This window comes from Loxodonta africana, chromosome 3 (genome assembly GCF_030014295.1).
Source record: "Loxodonta africana isolate mLoxAfr1 chromosome 3, mLoxAfr1.hap2, whole genome shotgun sequence".
In the NCBI taxonomy this organism is placed as follows: domain Eukaryota; kingdom Metazoa; phylum Chordata; class Mammalia; order Proboscidea; family Elephantidae; genus Loxodonta; species Loxodonta africana.
The window spans coordinates 67,641,529-67,655,525 of NC_087344.1; the positions used below are offsets into that span (position 1 = coordinate 67,641,529).

Below are 13,997 nucleotides of genomic sequence, written 5' to 3' on the forward strand. Positions count from 1 at the left end.
ATTCCTACAGTGTGTCCAAACCCAAACCAGAAAATGTACCAGATGTATCCCAACTACAGCTAAGTTTGCTCTAATTTAACACCTGGGTGGCATGAAATCTCTGAACTCCCCAATTTCTATTTCACCTCACTTGCAGTAAATTAGGACTCAAAGCAGAACCTGAAAACAGAAAACTTCCCAGGCAAACAGAAATCAGACTCAACCTGGCAGTGGAGAACAAATGCACAAAGAGCATGTAAAATACGATTTATTGTTCTTTAAAGGGGTTCAGGGTTTGGTTTCAAATCAGGCTGCACACCTCTCATCAGTCTGACATCTCTCTCACCATGTCAAACTGGCTTCAGCTAGCAATACTTCATTAAATCCAAAAGAAAAAAAACTTTTAATTTTGAGGAAAAAAAAATCCAGTTCTGAGAACAATTAACATTAGTCTGTAATTTAAAACAAAAATGAGGGCTAATGTCTAATGTTGCTTTATACACCCATCTCACACAGAACCAGGAATGTCATTTTCCTAACTCAGGCAGGCACTGATGCTGATGGACGCTGCACACACACACACACACCATCCCCCAACTCCACAAAAATCAGAGCATGTCAAAGGAAAAAGGTTTGTTATGGTATTGACCAAAAATCTTGGAGTCAATAGACATTAGACATCAGAGCTTAGAGGGTATGTCATTTTGATCTTTAGCCTATGTTAAAAGAATCTACTGTCATGTTCTGAAATAAGGAATTTTGGATAGTACCATCATTTTTCACTTTAAAATCCTAGAAACAATTTCAAAAAGCATTATTTTGTTTTGTTTTCTGGGATGGGGAGAAGAAAATCTACACATTTGCATTTAGTTAAAATCAAAACAACTCCGGCAACAGGAAATAGGCAGTTCACATAGCCGGCCAACATCTGAGGTATCATCAGTGTGAGACACGGTCCCAGTCCATTCCTACTGGCCTAGCTGATCCTTAAAAAAATGGGAAGTTTATGGCTCTGCACAGCAAATTCCAGCAGGACAAGACGACCCTAAGCCTGTATTCAGAGCCTTAGAAACAGAGCACTATTAATATGTAATATTTAGGTGAAAAGAGTGCAAGAGCCCCTGATGGTGCCCCTCAACTTGTTTTGTCAATGCAGCCCAGTCACAACTGCCCCTGCAAAGGGGCAGAAAAACAATGCGTCTAGATTAGCACATTTAACCCAGTAAAGAAACTGTAAAAACACTACTACACCACTTCACAAGCAACACAGTGTCTTTGCTACTCGTTGGGTTGCTCTATGTTTTTCTCCTACCCTGTTATGGCCTGTGGACACATACTCACTAGGCATTGTTGGTTTTGAGCCAGCGATTTCTTTTTTTTTTTTTTTTTTAAATCTCAAAAAGAACCTAGTAAGAAAGTAACAAGGCAATCAGTGGTAAAGCTGAACTATACATATAGGGGGCAATAAGGAAAATACCCATCACAGGCATTTCTCAGGTCCAAAATATTGAGTCTTTGTTGCTACTCCTTTGACCGTTTCTGAAAACTCAGAGTATAAATCAGTCCTAAATAAAAAATTTGAACTACCAGCATTCTCTGACAACGTTAGACAGAAAATCAGAGAAATGCTACAGCCCACAATTCTACGAGGTATAGAAAGTGTGCTAACTCTGCCTGGACACTCCTTTAGTGATGACCTGGAGTCCTCCCTTCAGAAAACAAAGGTTTCTGAGATACCCACTTAGCTTTATTGGTTGAAAAAGGGAAGAATTTGACTCAGCTAAGTTCTGGAGAAAAGAGACTCCTCTCTTAAAATATTTCCCCACTAATTTTTAATTTACCAAAACAAGAATGCTCTTGGCTACCTTGCCTAATGTTGGATAGGGTTTTCAGAAAAAGAAACTAACGTGAATACCCCATCATCAGTGAAGACTAAAAACACCTGGATCATATAACATATATGCCACTGCTTTTTTTTTTTTTTTTTCTAAAAGTGCCCGAGCGGGCTTAAGGCTGCCAGACTGCACACACATCTACAGCAACAAGGACTTCTCCTAGTCCATTTACAACTTGTATGGGGTCGGGGGGGAGGGGGGCAGGGCTAAGGAGAAAGAAGAAGAGATGGGGAAAAATATAACCCCACTTAAAAAAAAAAAAAAAAGAAATTCCGCCACAGGGAGATCTATGTGCCAAGCATAGTGGAAGAGCGTGCTCCCCAAACAGATGGCTCTGCACAGGCTAATGTTTTGCTGGTTTTCCTTAGAGACCTATTTTGTAAAAGTTAAAAAAAAGAAGATTTTGAAATAATTCAATCCTGGCAGAAATTCAAACTCCAACACTAGCAAAATCATCCTTCGCTGAATTAATCCCTCTTTCCTTTCTCTTTTTCTTTTCTTACACATTTTATTTACGTTACAGAAGGATTTCTTGTTTGCTTTTTATCCAATCATTAAGAGAGTGGTTGAGAAGTACTGAATCCATCACTACTTTGATGACACAGTTAAGATTCCAGATTCACATTTCCAGGTACCAAGAGTTCCCCCTCTAAATGCCACAATCAAGTCAGCCTTTGTTTACACTTCTTTCTACTGAACACAGCAATGCCCATTGGTATCTCTGAAGCGTAATCGCATCTTAGGTCGGTATTTCTCCAGGTAAAGCAGCTGTTTGGAATTGAATGCTCCCCGCCGTTTTCTGAAAACACAAGAATGAAAATTTTATCGTGTAAAAAAAGAAGCGGCCTGATTCACTGGAATGCATTCTTTAGGGCCTAACACCTTTCTAACTAACTCTACATAGCTGAAAACCAGCATAGTTCCCATACCACACCATTTTTTAAATTGAAATAGCTCATTTGAAACATGAACTTTCTGAACCCTCCTAAAAGGAATAAACATATCTTTTTTACTGACTCTCACTAAAAAAAAACTAGTCTGTCTATTAATGGTTTAATAAAGATCAGAATGATTTATCCATAGATAGCTGACTATTCTCTTCCCAAACAGAGTAACATATTTTTCAGATTAGAATTAGTAGCAAAGATTTAGGGTGTTAAAGAAAACAATACTAAGGTAAAGAAGCTTGCTCAAAATACATACACAGCAATCTTTGAAATATGTTCCTAGAGCTGCTACCATATATTTAATGCCCTCTGTCACAAACAGTGTCACAAATAGAGCCCTTGTGGCACAGGGGTTAAGAGCTCAGCTGTTAATCAAAAGGTCGGCAGTTCGAATTCACCAGCCACTCCTTGAGAACCTTATGGGGCACCAGTTCTACTCTGTCCTACAGGGCTGCTCTGAGTCAGAATCAACTTGATGACAACAGGTTTGGTTTTTTTAGTTTTGTCACAAATAGTCTTTTTTTTAAAAAACAGAAGAGTTGAAAGGGAAAGGGAAAGGGAAAAATTGCCAAAGAATTCTGAACAACAAAATAGCATGACCCATTATTCCAGACTGATGCCAAAATTCTGTCTGGGCACCACCACCTTGATTTTGTGCCTGAACAGGTCATTTAAGAATCCCCAGTGATTAACTGCTCACTCTGTAGACTTTTCCCTGCCTCTCAGTAATATTAAGGGATATTAAGAATTACATTTGCAAAGTATTTTGGACATCCATGAAAAGGGACACTAGAGCAATGAGACTCTACTACCTAGCTATTCATTTTCAAGACTCCTAGATATTCAAATAATATACTGGACATATATTAGGCCCAAATTAGAAAAACTTTAAATCCGGGAGCCAGTAGTATTCTGAGTCTCTTTACACTTGCTCTTTTTTATATCTTCAAGTAATGTTTTAAGCCAAAAACAGCAAATTATCCTATACAACAATTGGATATTTTCCAAAATTCTTCCTGTATGATCTTACTTTATGTTTCTGAACATAAAACTCCATACTCACCCTCTTATAAACTGAACTGCATCTTCATACTTCATTCCACACTCAATCAAAGCAAGCGCAACCAACACAGGTGCCCTGCGGAGAGAAACCCATTTGCAAATGTTCAAGTATCTTTACAATTAAAGACTTAAAAAAAAAAAAAAAAGAGACCATAGATTACATATTACCAAAGCAAAGTTAAGCTTGGAGCCTTCCTTTCTCCTGTATACAAAAACATTTGATTTTTTTTCCTACAGTAAAAAATCTCTATCATTATAGATTCTATGGTATTTTCTATTTTTAGTAAAGCACTAAACTCTAACACTATATTTAGAGATTTTTACTCTTTAAAACACCACCACATGACATAAAAAATCTTCTCATCATCATGTATCAATCAAAAATTCTTCTCTGGTCTCTAACCATTATCACAGCAAAATAAATGACCAAATTTATTTATCTCGAGTGCCTCAGTATTTTCATTCCCAATCAATTTTAGTATCATTTCCTCATCAAATACCAAAAAAGTGCTAGACAGACTTCTTTAACAAAATCCTTTTGGTGAGCTAGGAAAGTGCCAGGAATTAACTAGGAACGGTCCTCTATTAAGTATATCTTTTAAAACTCTGACAAAGGTAATAATGTTTTTTAAAATAGTAATTACAGGGCACCAATTTTGGATTACCTAACTGGATAGCTACTGGTTATAAAATTGCCCCAATAGAACACCACCCTCAGCTTCAGGATAGACTGAAAATTCTGACCCTTAAGAAAATGTACTATACAAAATGGCAAAAAAGGAAAACAGCAAACAAAACGGCTGAGCAGAGCTAATAGCCTGAGTCACCACTACCTAGAGGCAACAACAGCTCCCTGCACTAATGTTTTGAGTCAAAGTGCACATCATAAATTGGCATTTAATCTGCTGCTGCTGACTGCTGCAACACCATTCCAAGCAATGCTAGAGAAAAACGGTTTTAAAATCAAAGTCAATTCTCGTTCTTCCTACATCTCCTTCCCAAGAGTTTAAAGTTCAGCCATCTGCTCTCTACCTAATAACTCTCACTCATCTCACTTCAAGAATAAACCATGTACAGATCCTCAGAACTCTGAAATGACCTTAATTTTGTTGCCCATTTCAATGACCTGAACCTTTGATGACTTGGAAGGAGGAGGAGAAGAAAACATACTGAATTACAACTGTATTTTGAGCTCAAAATAAGGTAATTACATTAAATCAGTTTCAAAACAACTTCTGAACCATCACCCATTAAACCCACTATGGCATCAGAATCAGACGAGATAAAACAAAAAGCTGCTTTGAGAAATCAGTATGCCAGTTTTTACTCTCACTTCTCTTCCTTTCAGGCAATTCATTATTATTTAATATAATAAATACCAAAGTGAAATTTTCAGCTGACTTACTCAGGCACGATAATGAACTCACAGACAAAATGGTAAGAACTTACCTTCCTAATCCTGCCACACAATGCACTGCAACACAGCAACCTGGCTCTTCACGAAATTTGGTTTTTAATAGGTTTAGCCAATCATCTACTATCTGATTAGGGGGTGGAGCTCCATCATCAAATGGCCAATCCTGGAAAGAAAAGAGCTTTTATATTAAATTGGTATTTTCTATAGGATTAACATCCTAATGCTCAATAGCTGCACATAGTACACAAGGCAGGCCTAATTTTAACTGTACCATTAATACATTTTCTTAAAAACATAGTTCTGGTTGCTACTGAAATACAGTTCAAGGTCTAAGTTCAAGCTTGCCAAATAAATTAGCCTTCTCTCTCTTTTTTTTTTTTTATGAAGTGTATAGTCAGTATTGTAAGCGTCGGCATGGGGTAATTTTGCTGTACAGAAATCTTTTTTATCAGAGTGTAAGAAGCTAGTGGTCTCCCAAATATTATACCCAAGTACGGTACTAATTAAATATAATAGAAAAAACTGTAATTGAAGCCAAGGCAAAGTAAGAGAGGATGCAATACATATAAATATGATTTTAAAGTCCACTCTGACAAAAAAGTGTACCAACTAGTGTTTCACTGATGTCTATAAATATTTTTGAGGATTATCCTCCAGATGGCTCTAAGTTATGACAGCTTTTCTTTGGAGAAAGGTTGACAGGAAATTTTCAATAGTTAGGAGATCGTAACAGAAACATACTACCATCTTTGTGTTCATGCATTAAAAAAAAAAAAAAAAAAGCACCAATGCCAAATATTTTTAAAGCCCTGCCTACATTAAACATATCCCACTCAACAAGCACAATGCCACAAGATAGGATCCTGAGCAAAAAAAAAACAGACTTTGTATTCATGACTTTGGCTGTCTTTCAATTAAGACCAACCCCATGTATTCACAGTACCGTCAGGGGTTTACCGAACTTGCTACCCAGCAGGCGGTAATAAGAAAGCAACATAAATCAGCTTTGAAGAAAGGAAGGGGAAATGCACATTTTACATACCCTCTCTCCCATCTAGCTTAAGGGAAAGAAATGTAAGAACACTGGGAATTTTTTAAAAATATAAGTACTCCAATAAGGCTGAATAGGAATACATTAAGATACTAGAGAAGAAAAGAAAAAAGTGACAGCACTAAATTGACTCTGCAGTCGTTATCGGCACTACTAGAACCCTTCATGTAACTAATTAGCCAGGACAGCACATCACATTTGCCTACCAACCACACCCAATAATTAAAGGGCTGTCATGGCTATCATTATAATAAATGTCACTATTCCAGAGTTTGACTGTAAATGGCAATAAAACCAGCAGGCAGCTTAGTTGAGAGGTTTCTTCCTCTAATACTCCCTAAAATATACCTAGTTAAGAAACAACTCCAGAAAACATACTTCACTTACTTATATGAGGAATTTCTATCAAAAAAATCATTAAAGTACTAGTTTAGAAGCATCTGGACCTCAAACTGACACTGCTGAAAACACCAATAGTTCACCATTATTCCAATGTGTCTCAGATTTGCAAGAACATTCAAAGGACTAAAAGGTCTTATTTTTGGGATATTCTCTTATAGTCGAGTGCCCCAAACCCTCTTCACCTAGTGAAAGTATACTATCTTAAAATCTCTATGACTGGGAAAAGGAAAGAAATTCCAGACTTAACTCTAAATTTCCTTGTTTTTCCAAGCTTATGTTAGACCTTTAATTTTATCTGATATCACAGCTATTTAAAACAAAATAAAACAAAAACCTAGACTTAAAGGCCTGGAATAAATCTCAGACCTACCACTATCTTCTACAAAGGAGTTCAAGTTCTTTAGTTAATTTCTATTTCACAAAGGTGTGCACCAACATTACTGATTCAAACAGACCATGGGTCAATCTGCAGTTCATTTTCTCACCCTGTCATCTGTCCAACAAACTGACTTCTCATCTGCCCACTGAAGAACATTCTCACAGCACAAGAACTTGCATTCAGCTCAGTTTCAGAAGTTTAAATTGTTTTGTCTTTTTTAAAGATGGCTGCACTTTACACGTTTAAAATAATCCCTAGCAATTCCCAACCCAGGGACCTTAACATCATTTAGAAATGGGAATGCAAGCAAATTATCACCATGCCATATTACTAAAGCACATTTTTTAAAAAATATGATGTTCAGCTATTCAGTTTTTATGTTTTTTCACCAGGAGGTGAGGAAATTTTATCAGCTATGAAGCCACTGCCTTACCAACAGGACATTTATTCTCTTTGCATGAACTGCCTTCCCAACCACTGACCAATGTAATAACATGTACAGAACTACCTATCGATACAAAGTAGGAACATAACCTTGTACCAGTAGGTCCTTATTAATTTCCTCCTATCTAACTACTTGAGAACTCTCAGGTCTCTTTCTATTGCCTTGCCTTCCCACAATCAAATCGAATAGCTTTAAGACACCTAAGATTATAAGGTCATTTCATTACATCCTTCTAAAAGTTGCTCCTGCAATTTAGACAACTATTTAAGGGAAGAAGGTATAGAAATCTTTTACCTAATCTGAGGCTTCTGTTTCTATCCTATAATGAATCAGCGTATTTAAGTACTAAAAGCATAATTTGAAATAATTCCAATCACTTTATGATCCAATTGAACTAACTGAACTATGAAAGAAATCTAATCACATACAAACTTCTCAGAAACCTACAAAAAAGTATCAGAACTATATGGATTACTCTACAAGTTGTCTTCTCCTTACCATTTTTTCCTACCTCCCCTCCTCCCCACCGAAGTTATCCACAAAATATTAAGTAATTAATCTTTTACTTGCAAAGCGGGGGAGTATGTCCATCAGAAACTGAAGAGCATCTGGTGGGTTCTACATTGCAGTGTGATGAGTAGTGTCTGGAATCTTAAAAGCTTGCTAGTGGCCATCTAAGATACAACTACTGGTCTCTACTCATCCAGAAAAAAAGAGAAAGAAGGAAACCAAAGACTCAGAAAAGAAAGCAGTCTGCAGTATTAATACTCTTCACAAATCATGGTCTCATCTACCCTGAGACCAGAAGAACTAGATGGTGCCCAGCTACCACTACCAACCGTTCTGACCAGGGCTGCAATACATGGATTCTGATACAACAGGAGAAAAATGTGGAACAGAACGCAAATTCTAGAAAAGTTCAGACATACTGGACCAGTTGAGACTAGAGGACTCCCTGAGACTACCACCCTGAGATACTTTTTAAACCTTAAACCAAAATTTATCCCTTGAGGTCACCTTTTAGCTAAATAACAGACTGCCTCATAAAATTATGAATATCACCCGTGAATAATGAGCTCTTTTAAAATATCCCCTAAATGAAACCAAATGGTCAAAAATTACTCTACAGCAAAGATGAGAAGGTAAGGGGACAGTGAAACTAGAGTGCTGGAAATGGTACAACCTGAACAGAATGAATGAGAATGATGACACATTGTGAAAAATGTAACCAGTACCACTCAACAATTTGTGTAGAATTGTTAAATGGGAACCTAATTTGCTGTGTAAACTTTCACCTTAAGCATATTAAAAAAAAAAAAAAGTCTGATGGAAATTACTTCCAATTAGATTCAAACCAGTATCCTGGAAACAAAAACTAAGTATTGCATTAGTTTCCTAAAGAAAAGAAAATGAAAATTACTATTTTCTTGAAATAAGTGTATACTAAATTTTGCTTTTTATGTGTTGAAAATACTCTACAACTGCAAAGTTTAAGGGCACAATGAATAAAACTGCCAAATTATTAATCAAAAGAAATTTTAAAAGATTGCCATGAACACTATCTCCTATTATAATAAGCTTAAAAGTCAAAATTAACAAATTCGCTTTTATGTTTGAAAGGTACAACTTGTTTGAGGTGAAAAATTAAAACATTACACACTCACTAGAACGTGGATTCCTTCTTTTTCAACTGGAGCTTTATCATACGTAGCATCACAAACTCGAACCAAAGTTGTCACTCCATACTTCTTAAGTTCCTTTATAAAGAAAAACAAAGGGACTTGCTTTTGGAATCTGCAACCAGAGCTTCAGAAATTACCATTATAAATTGAAACAAGATATCATTCTTATCCTATTAAATAGACAAAGATCAAAATAATAATTCTCATTTCAGCAAAAGACATGTATGCACTGTCCATGGGATTATTAAGAAGACTCACGTTTCTACAGGGCAAACTGAGAGTGTAACACAAAACTTTAAAAGTGCATATATACTTTGCTCTAGAAATTCCAATTCTGGGACTTTACACTAATCAAATAATTAAAGATATACATAAAAATTCAGGTGCCAGCATATTCACCACAGCTGTTTAGAATGGCAAAAAAGTGAAAACAACATTGTCCAAAATCAGGGGAATGATTAAGTAAATTATGGTACATCCATACAGCAGAATACTATAATGGCTATTTAAAAAATCCTAGAGAGGCTGGGGAGATGATTTTTTTTAACATACAGTGTGATCCTGTTTATACACTTACTTATAAATACACACGTATATGCACAGAAAAACACCTGGAAGCCAGGTATAAAGAGTCAGGTGTTTTTAAATTGTCTTTTTGCTAATGTGTATCTTCTGATTTTTATGTAATAAGCACTTAATAATTTCTTAAAGAAACAAAGTAGTTTTGAAATTGAAAGGAAAAAAATGGTATTATATCAAAAAGCTAGCTAACACAATTATAGCCAGAAGCCTTGCACCCTTAAAACCCTTTCTACAGGGCCACCAACATCTTTTTATAGTTGCAGGACAGTGGCCTCTGCCACTTTTGGAGTCTATAGCCAAGGAATCCAGAAGCTGAAAATAGTATCCCATAATTCAGGCAGGCTTAAAGGTGACTGAACAACCTGAGGGCATACAGGCCTGGAGTCAACTTGCACATTGTGTACACAAAGTTAAGAAGCTTAAGGAATTACAGGTATAAATAAGCAGGAACAGTGATATCCCTGCAAGTGTCCACCATTTAGTTATCTAACAGTAAAGTTATTTTAATTGCTAAAGGACCTTTCACAGAAAAGCCTCCTTATCCTAGACACTCAGGAAAGTTTAAGTATTATATTGAGTCAGGAATTTTAAAAACAAGTTTCAAAATGCCACTAAAAATTCCATTAAAATGAACTCCATAGTAACTATTCATTGAAAGGTTATGGTAGAATTTTTCATGGTAAGTATTCATGACCTTAAGCAAATCAAAACCTCTTTCATTTCATCTGTAAAATGAGAGGGATGGGCTTAGAAGCCCACCTCTAAGTTTACTCCATAGATAAAGTAAAAGAAATCAAATAAAAAATGCTACCTAACACCTTTTCATTCCTCAAGTTTTCTCAGCCGTATATATGATGATTACTGTTGCTACATAGTTTTGGGATGGCTCTTTACCAAGGCAATTAGAATATCTGGGGTAGGACATGGGCTTCAACGTCTGAGACCAGTTAAGTATCCCTGTTCTTTCACTTACTGTGCACCTTTAGGCAAATTACTAAATTGTTCTGAAGTTCAGTTTCGTCATCTATAAGAGGGAGAGAATAATGGTACCTATATTTCATAGGGTTATTGTAAGAATAAATGATACAATGCATAAAATTAATTACAATACATACTACCTGATACATACTAAGTATTCAATAAATGTTATTTTTATTATTTGAAAGTATGACAAAAGAACTGCTGACAAATGTAGAAAGGATACAAGAAAAAATATGGTACTAATCTCTAAAACCACAAAACCCGTTGCTGCCGAGTCGATTCTGACTCATAAATAATCTCTAAAGTTCTGCAAAATTCTAAAAATGCTCTTCTTTTAAAAATCCGTTGCTACAAATTCAACCCAGTTCAACCAAGGATTGTTAATAAAACCATCCACATGCCAATCACCAAAGTAAATGGCTTTGTAATATGAGATTTCTTTATAAAACCTGTTGTGGTTGAGTCGATTCCAACTCAGTGTGACCCTACAGGACAGATCAGAACTGCCCCATGTGGTTCCTGAGGAGCGACTGGTAGATTCGAACTGCAGCCAAGCTCCTAACCACTGTGCCACCAGGGCTCCAGATTTCTTTATAATGGCATTAATTTTTAATGAGATTTTAACCAATAAATCAATTTAAAAGGTAGACCATGCTACAATCTTACCTCTGTGAACTTGTTGAGGGTAGCATTGGTAGGGTTGTGAGTTATCAGAAAACGCATGTTCTCATAGGAGATCTCCACAGGGGCTGGACGGTTCATTATGGCAAATAAAAAGTGAGCGTGCGTGTGTGTGAGTGTGATGGGGGAAATGAAAAAAAAAAATCAATAAATCTTGAAATGTTTCACAGCAGAAAACATCAAAAAGACCACTAGAATGCCTATTATCGATCAGTGTTTTCTCTATTCAACTTGTTTATTCCTTAAGAAGCTTCTCTCTTCCAGATAAGCAGAAGTATTTAGAATCCACTCGAATCCAAATTCAACTTGGGCCACAATGACTGTAGATGGATACCTTCGGACTCCAAAAAAATCCAACTACATACAAAACTTAAGCAGCCTTTACTACATTTAGGCACTAGTGAGACAAGTTAAAAGTGTAGGTCGCTTTCCACCTTTGTTTACTTGAAGCTTAATTTTACTGGAGTCATTAAAAGAAATATGCTTGCAATTAACAAAAAAAAAAAAAAAAAAAAAGGCCAACTATTTCTGAGGCCAGTCTCGGTGTCCGGAGTCTTCAAGGCAAGGTTAATTATGGCACATAGAACCCCCAAGCTCACTTGTCAGCGAAAATGCTGTGCTGAGCCTGGCAGAAGTCTGCCCTCACGCTCAGAATCGCCATAAATGTGCAGCGTATATTCCAACGAAAAACCTGGGGGGAGGGGAGGGAAGCATAAGTAAAATGAACTGGAGGTTGACAGCATAGTAAACACAATGCCAGAAGTAAAGAACGCATTTGTTGTAAGTGTAGACGTCTGAAACATGACCAAGTCTAAATTCTGCCATCTAAGAACTATGTAAAGAGTTTTCAAAAATCAGAGATTCGAAAATCAAGTGTGTCTGGTTTTTTTTTTTTTTTCTTCAAAACTGGACTCAACAAAGTTCCTGGGATGGTAAGATATTTCTAATTCAAGTCATTTTTAAATGATTAAGGCCAGTAACTTAAAGAAGCCTTCCTTCCATGGACTCTATTCATAAAGTGCCCAACGATCTCCTTGTTTTTCTGCTTTGATGGTAAGAACTTTCTCATAACACTCTTTACTTACATATGGTGTATCTATGAATAGGTAAAGGCTATTTACCAAAATTCTCCTCCAAGGATTGAAAATTCTTTCTATTCAAAGTATATACGCTGGCCCCCAATTATGATGTGAGTTCACAACGTACTTCCAAAATATTATCTACGTTTCCTTACAATTCTGAGTAGCTGTTACTACCCATGAGAAATGAGGAAGAGGGTCAGAGAAGTGAAATGACTTGTCTGTGGTCACACAATGGATTAGTTGCACCTAAATTCAAACACAAAAAAAAAAAAAAACACAAGTTTCTGTTAATCCAGTGTTCTTTCCAATGTACCATAATGCCTACTGACTCAACTAATGTATAAATCCCACCTTTTTGTTTTTTGTTCAGTTAAGGTTTTTACTATTTCTCACATCACTGCCTCAGGAATACAAAAGCATCGAAAGGTCACTGACTCACACAGCTTTCCTCTTCCCCAAATATTAATTCCTACAAAAAACGAGGCAAGAAAAGACAAGTGCCAAAATTTTTAATATTATTTTAGGCCTGCTGCTTTAAAACATAGTAATCTTTATAGCTGTCTCAGTCAGAGTGTCAACATAATCATAAATTCCTCTGAAAACCTGGACAAGGTCTAGTTCTTTCACTTGCCTCTTCACCGAGCCACCAATACATGCTTATTTAAGTCTCTAAAAAAGAGGAAGGTGGTCAGATAGAAAAAGGCGTGAAAAAGAATGACTACAGAACCATTTTCAGGAAGAAACTGAGATAGAGATCGATAAGAAAGAACCTAGGCCTCCAAACTTTCAAGCTTATTCTTATACCTGCAGTTCTTCTTTTTATGGTATTCTTATGGTATTTTATTTCATAAGTCACATACTTGTGATTATATTACTATGGATACAAATATAAAACATTCCTAAAATATGAAAGATACACAAGCAATTCAAAATGGCATTCCGAGAACTTCCATTAATCTCCGCAGAATGTGTTATCCAGTACTATAAAAACACTATACTCAAACTAAGAAAACAAAAGTATACACACCACCATTCTTAACTGATAACTGTAACCCCAAACAAAGCCACCTAGATTATGCAAGAAAATATTTCATAGTGTACTCCTTGCACAGTCAAGGAATTTTATTAAGAGCTAGGAGAAAATTAGAGCTCCATTACTCTGACCCTCTTTTTCTTAAAAAAATGAAGATATTCGGGGTTCAGAGAGGTTAAAATGACTTACTTAAGATCACACTGCTAATTAAGTAGCAGATCAAGAACTCAGGTCTCCTGACTTCCTATTCATTTCTCCTTCAATTTAGACTAACGGAGGCACCAGGATACCCAATCTTTTTCATGCAAGTGTAACTTTTCTTCAAATATTTCTTTGCATGTTCATCTGCAACTCTGTGACCTTATAATGGGGGAAGATT

The 13,997-nt window shown here is 36.2% G+C and overlaps 1 protein-coding gene across 1 annotated transcript; it reads right to left on the reverse strand.

Annotated features, from left to right (window-relative positions):
• Nucleotides 1-231: 231 nt before the first annotated feature.
• Nucleotides 232-11,976, reverse strand: PTP4A2 (protein tyrosine phosphatase 4A2). Its single transcript, XM_023554472.2, has 5 exons — nucleotides 11,489-11,976; nucleotides 9,242-9,334; nucleotides 5,333-5,463; nucleotides 3,885-3,959; nucleotides 232-2,673 (listed from the first exon to the last, which is right to left on the reverse strand). Exons 1-5 carry the CDS (start codon nucleotides 11,582-11,584, stop codon nucleotides 2,565-2,567), a joined length of 504 nt encoding a protein of 167 aa, XP_023410240.1. The 5' UTR covers nucleotides 11,585-11,976; the 3' UTR covers nucleotides 232-2,564.
• Between the last annotated feature and the right edge of the window lie 2,021 nt (nucleotides 11,977-13,997).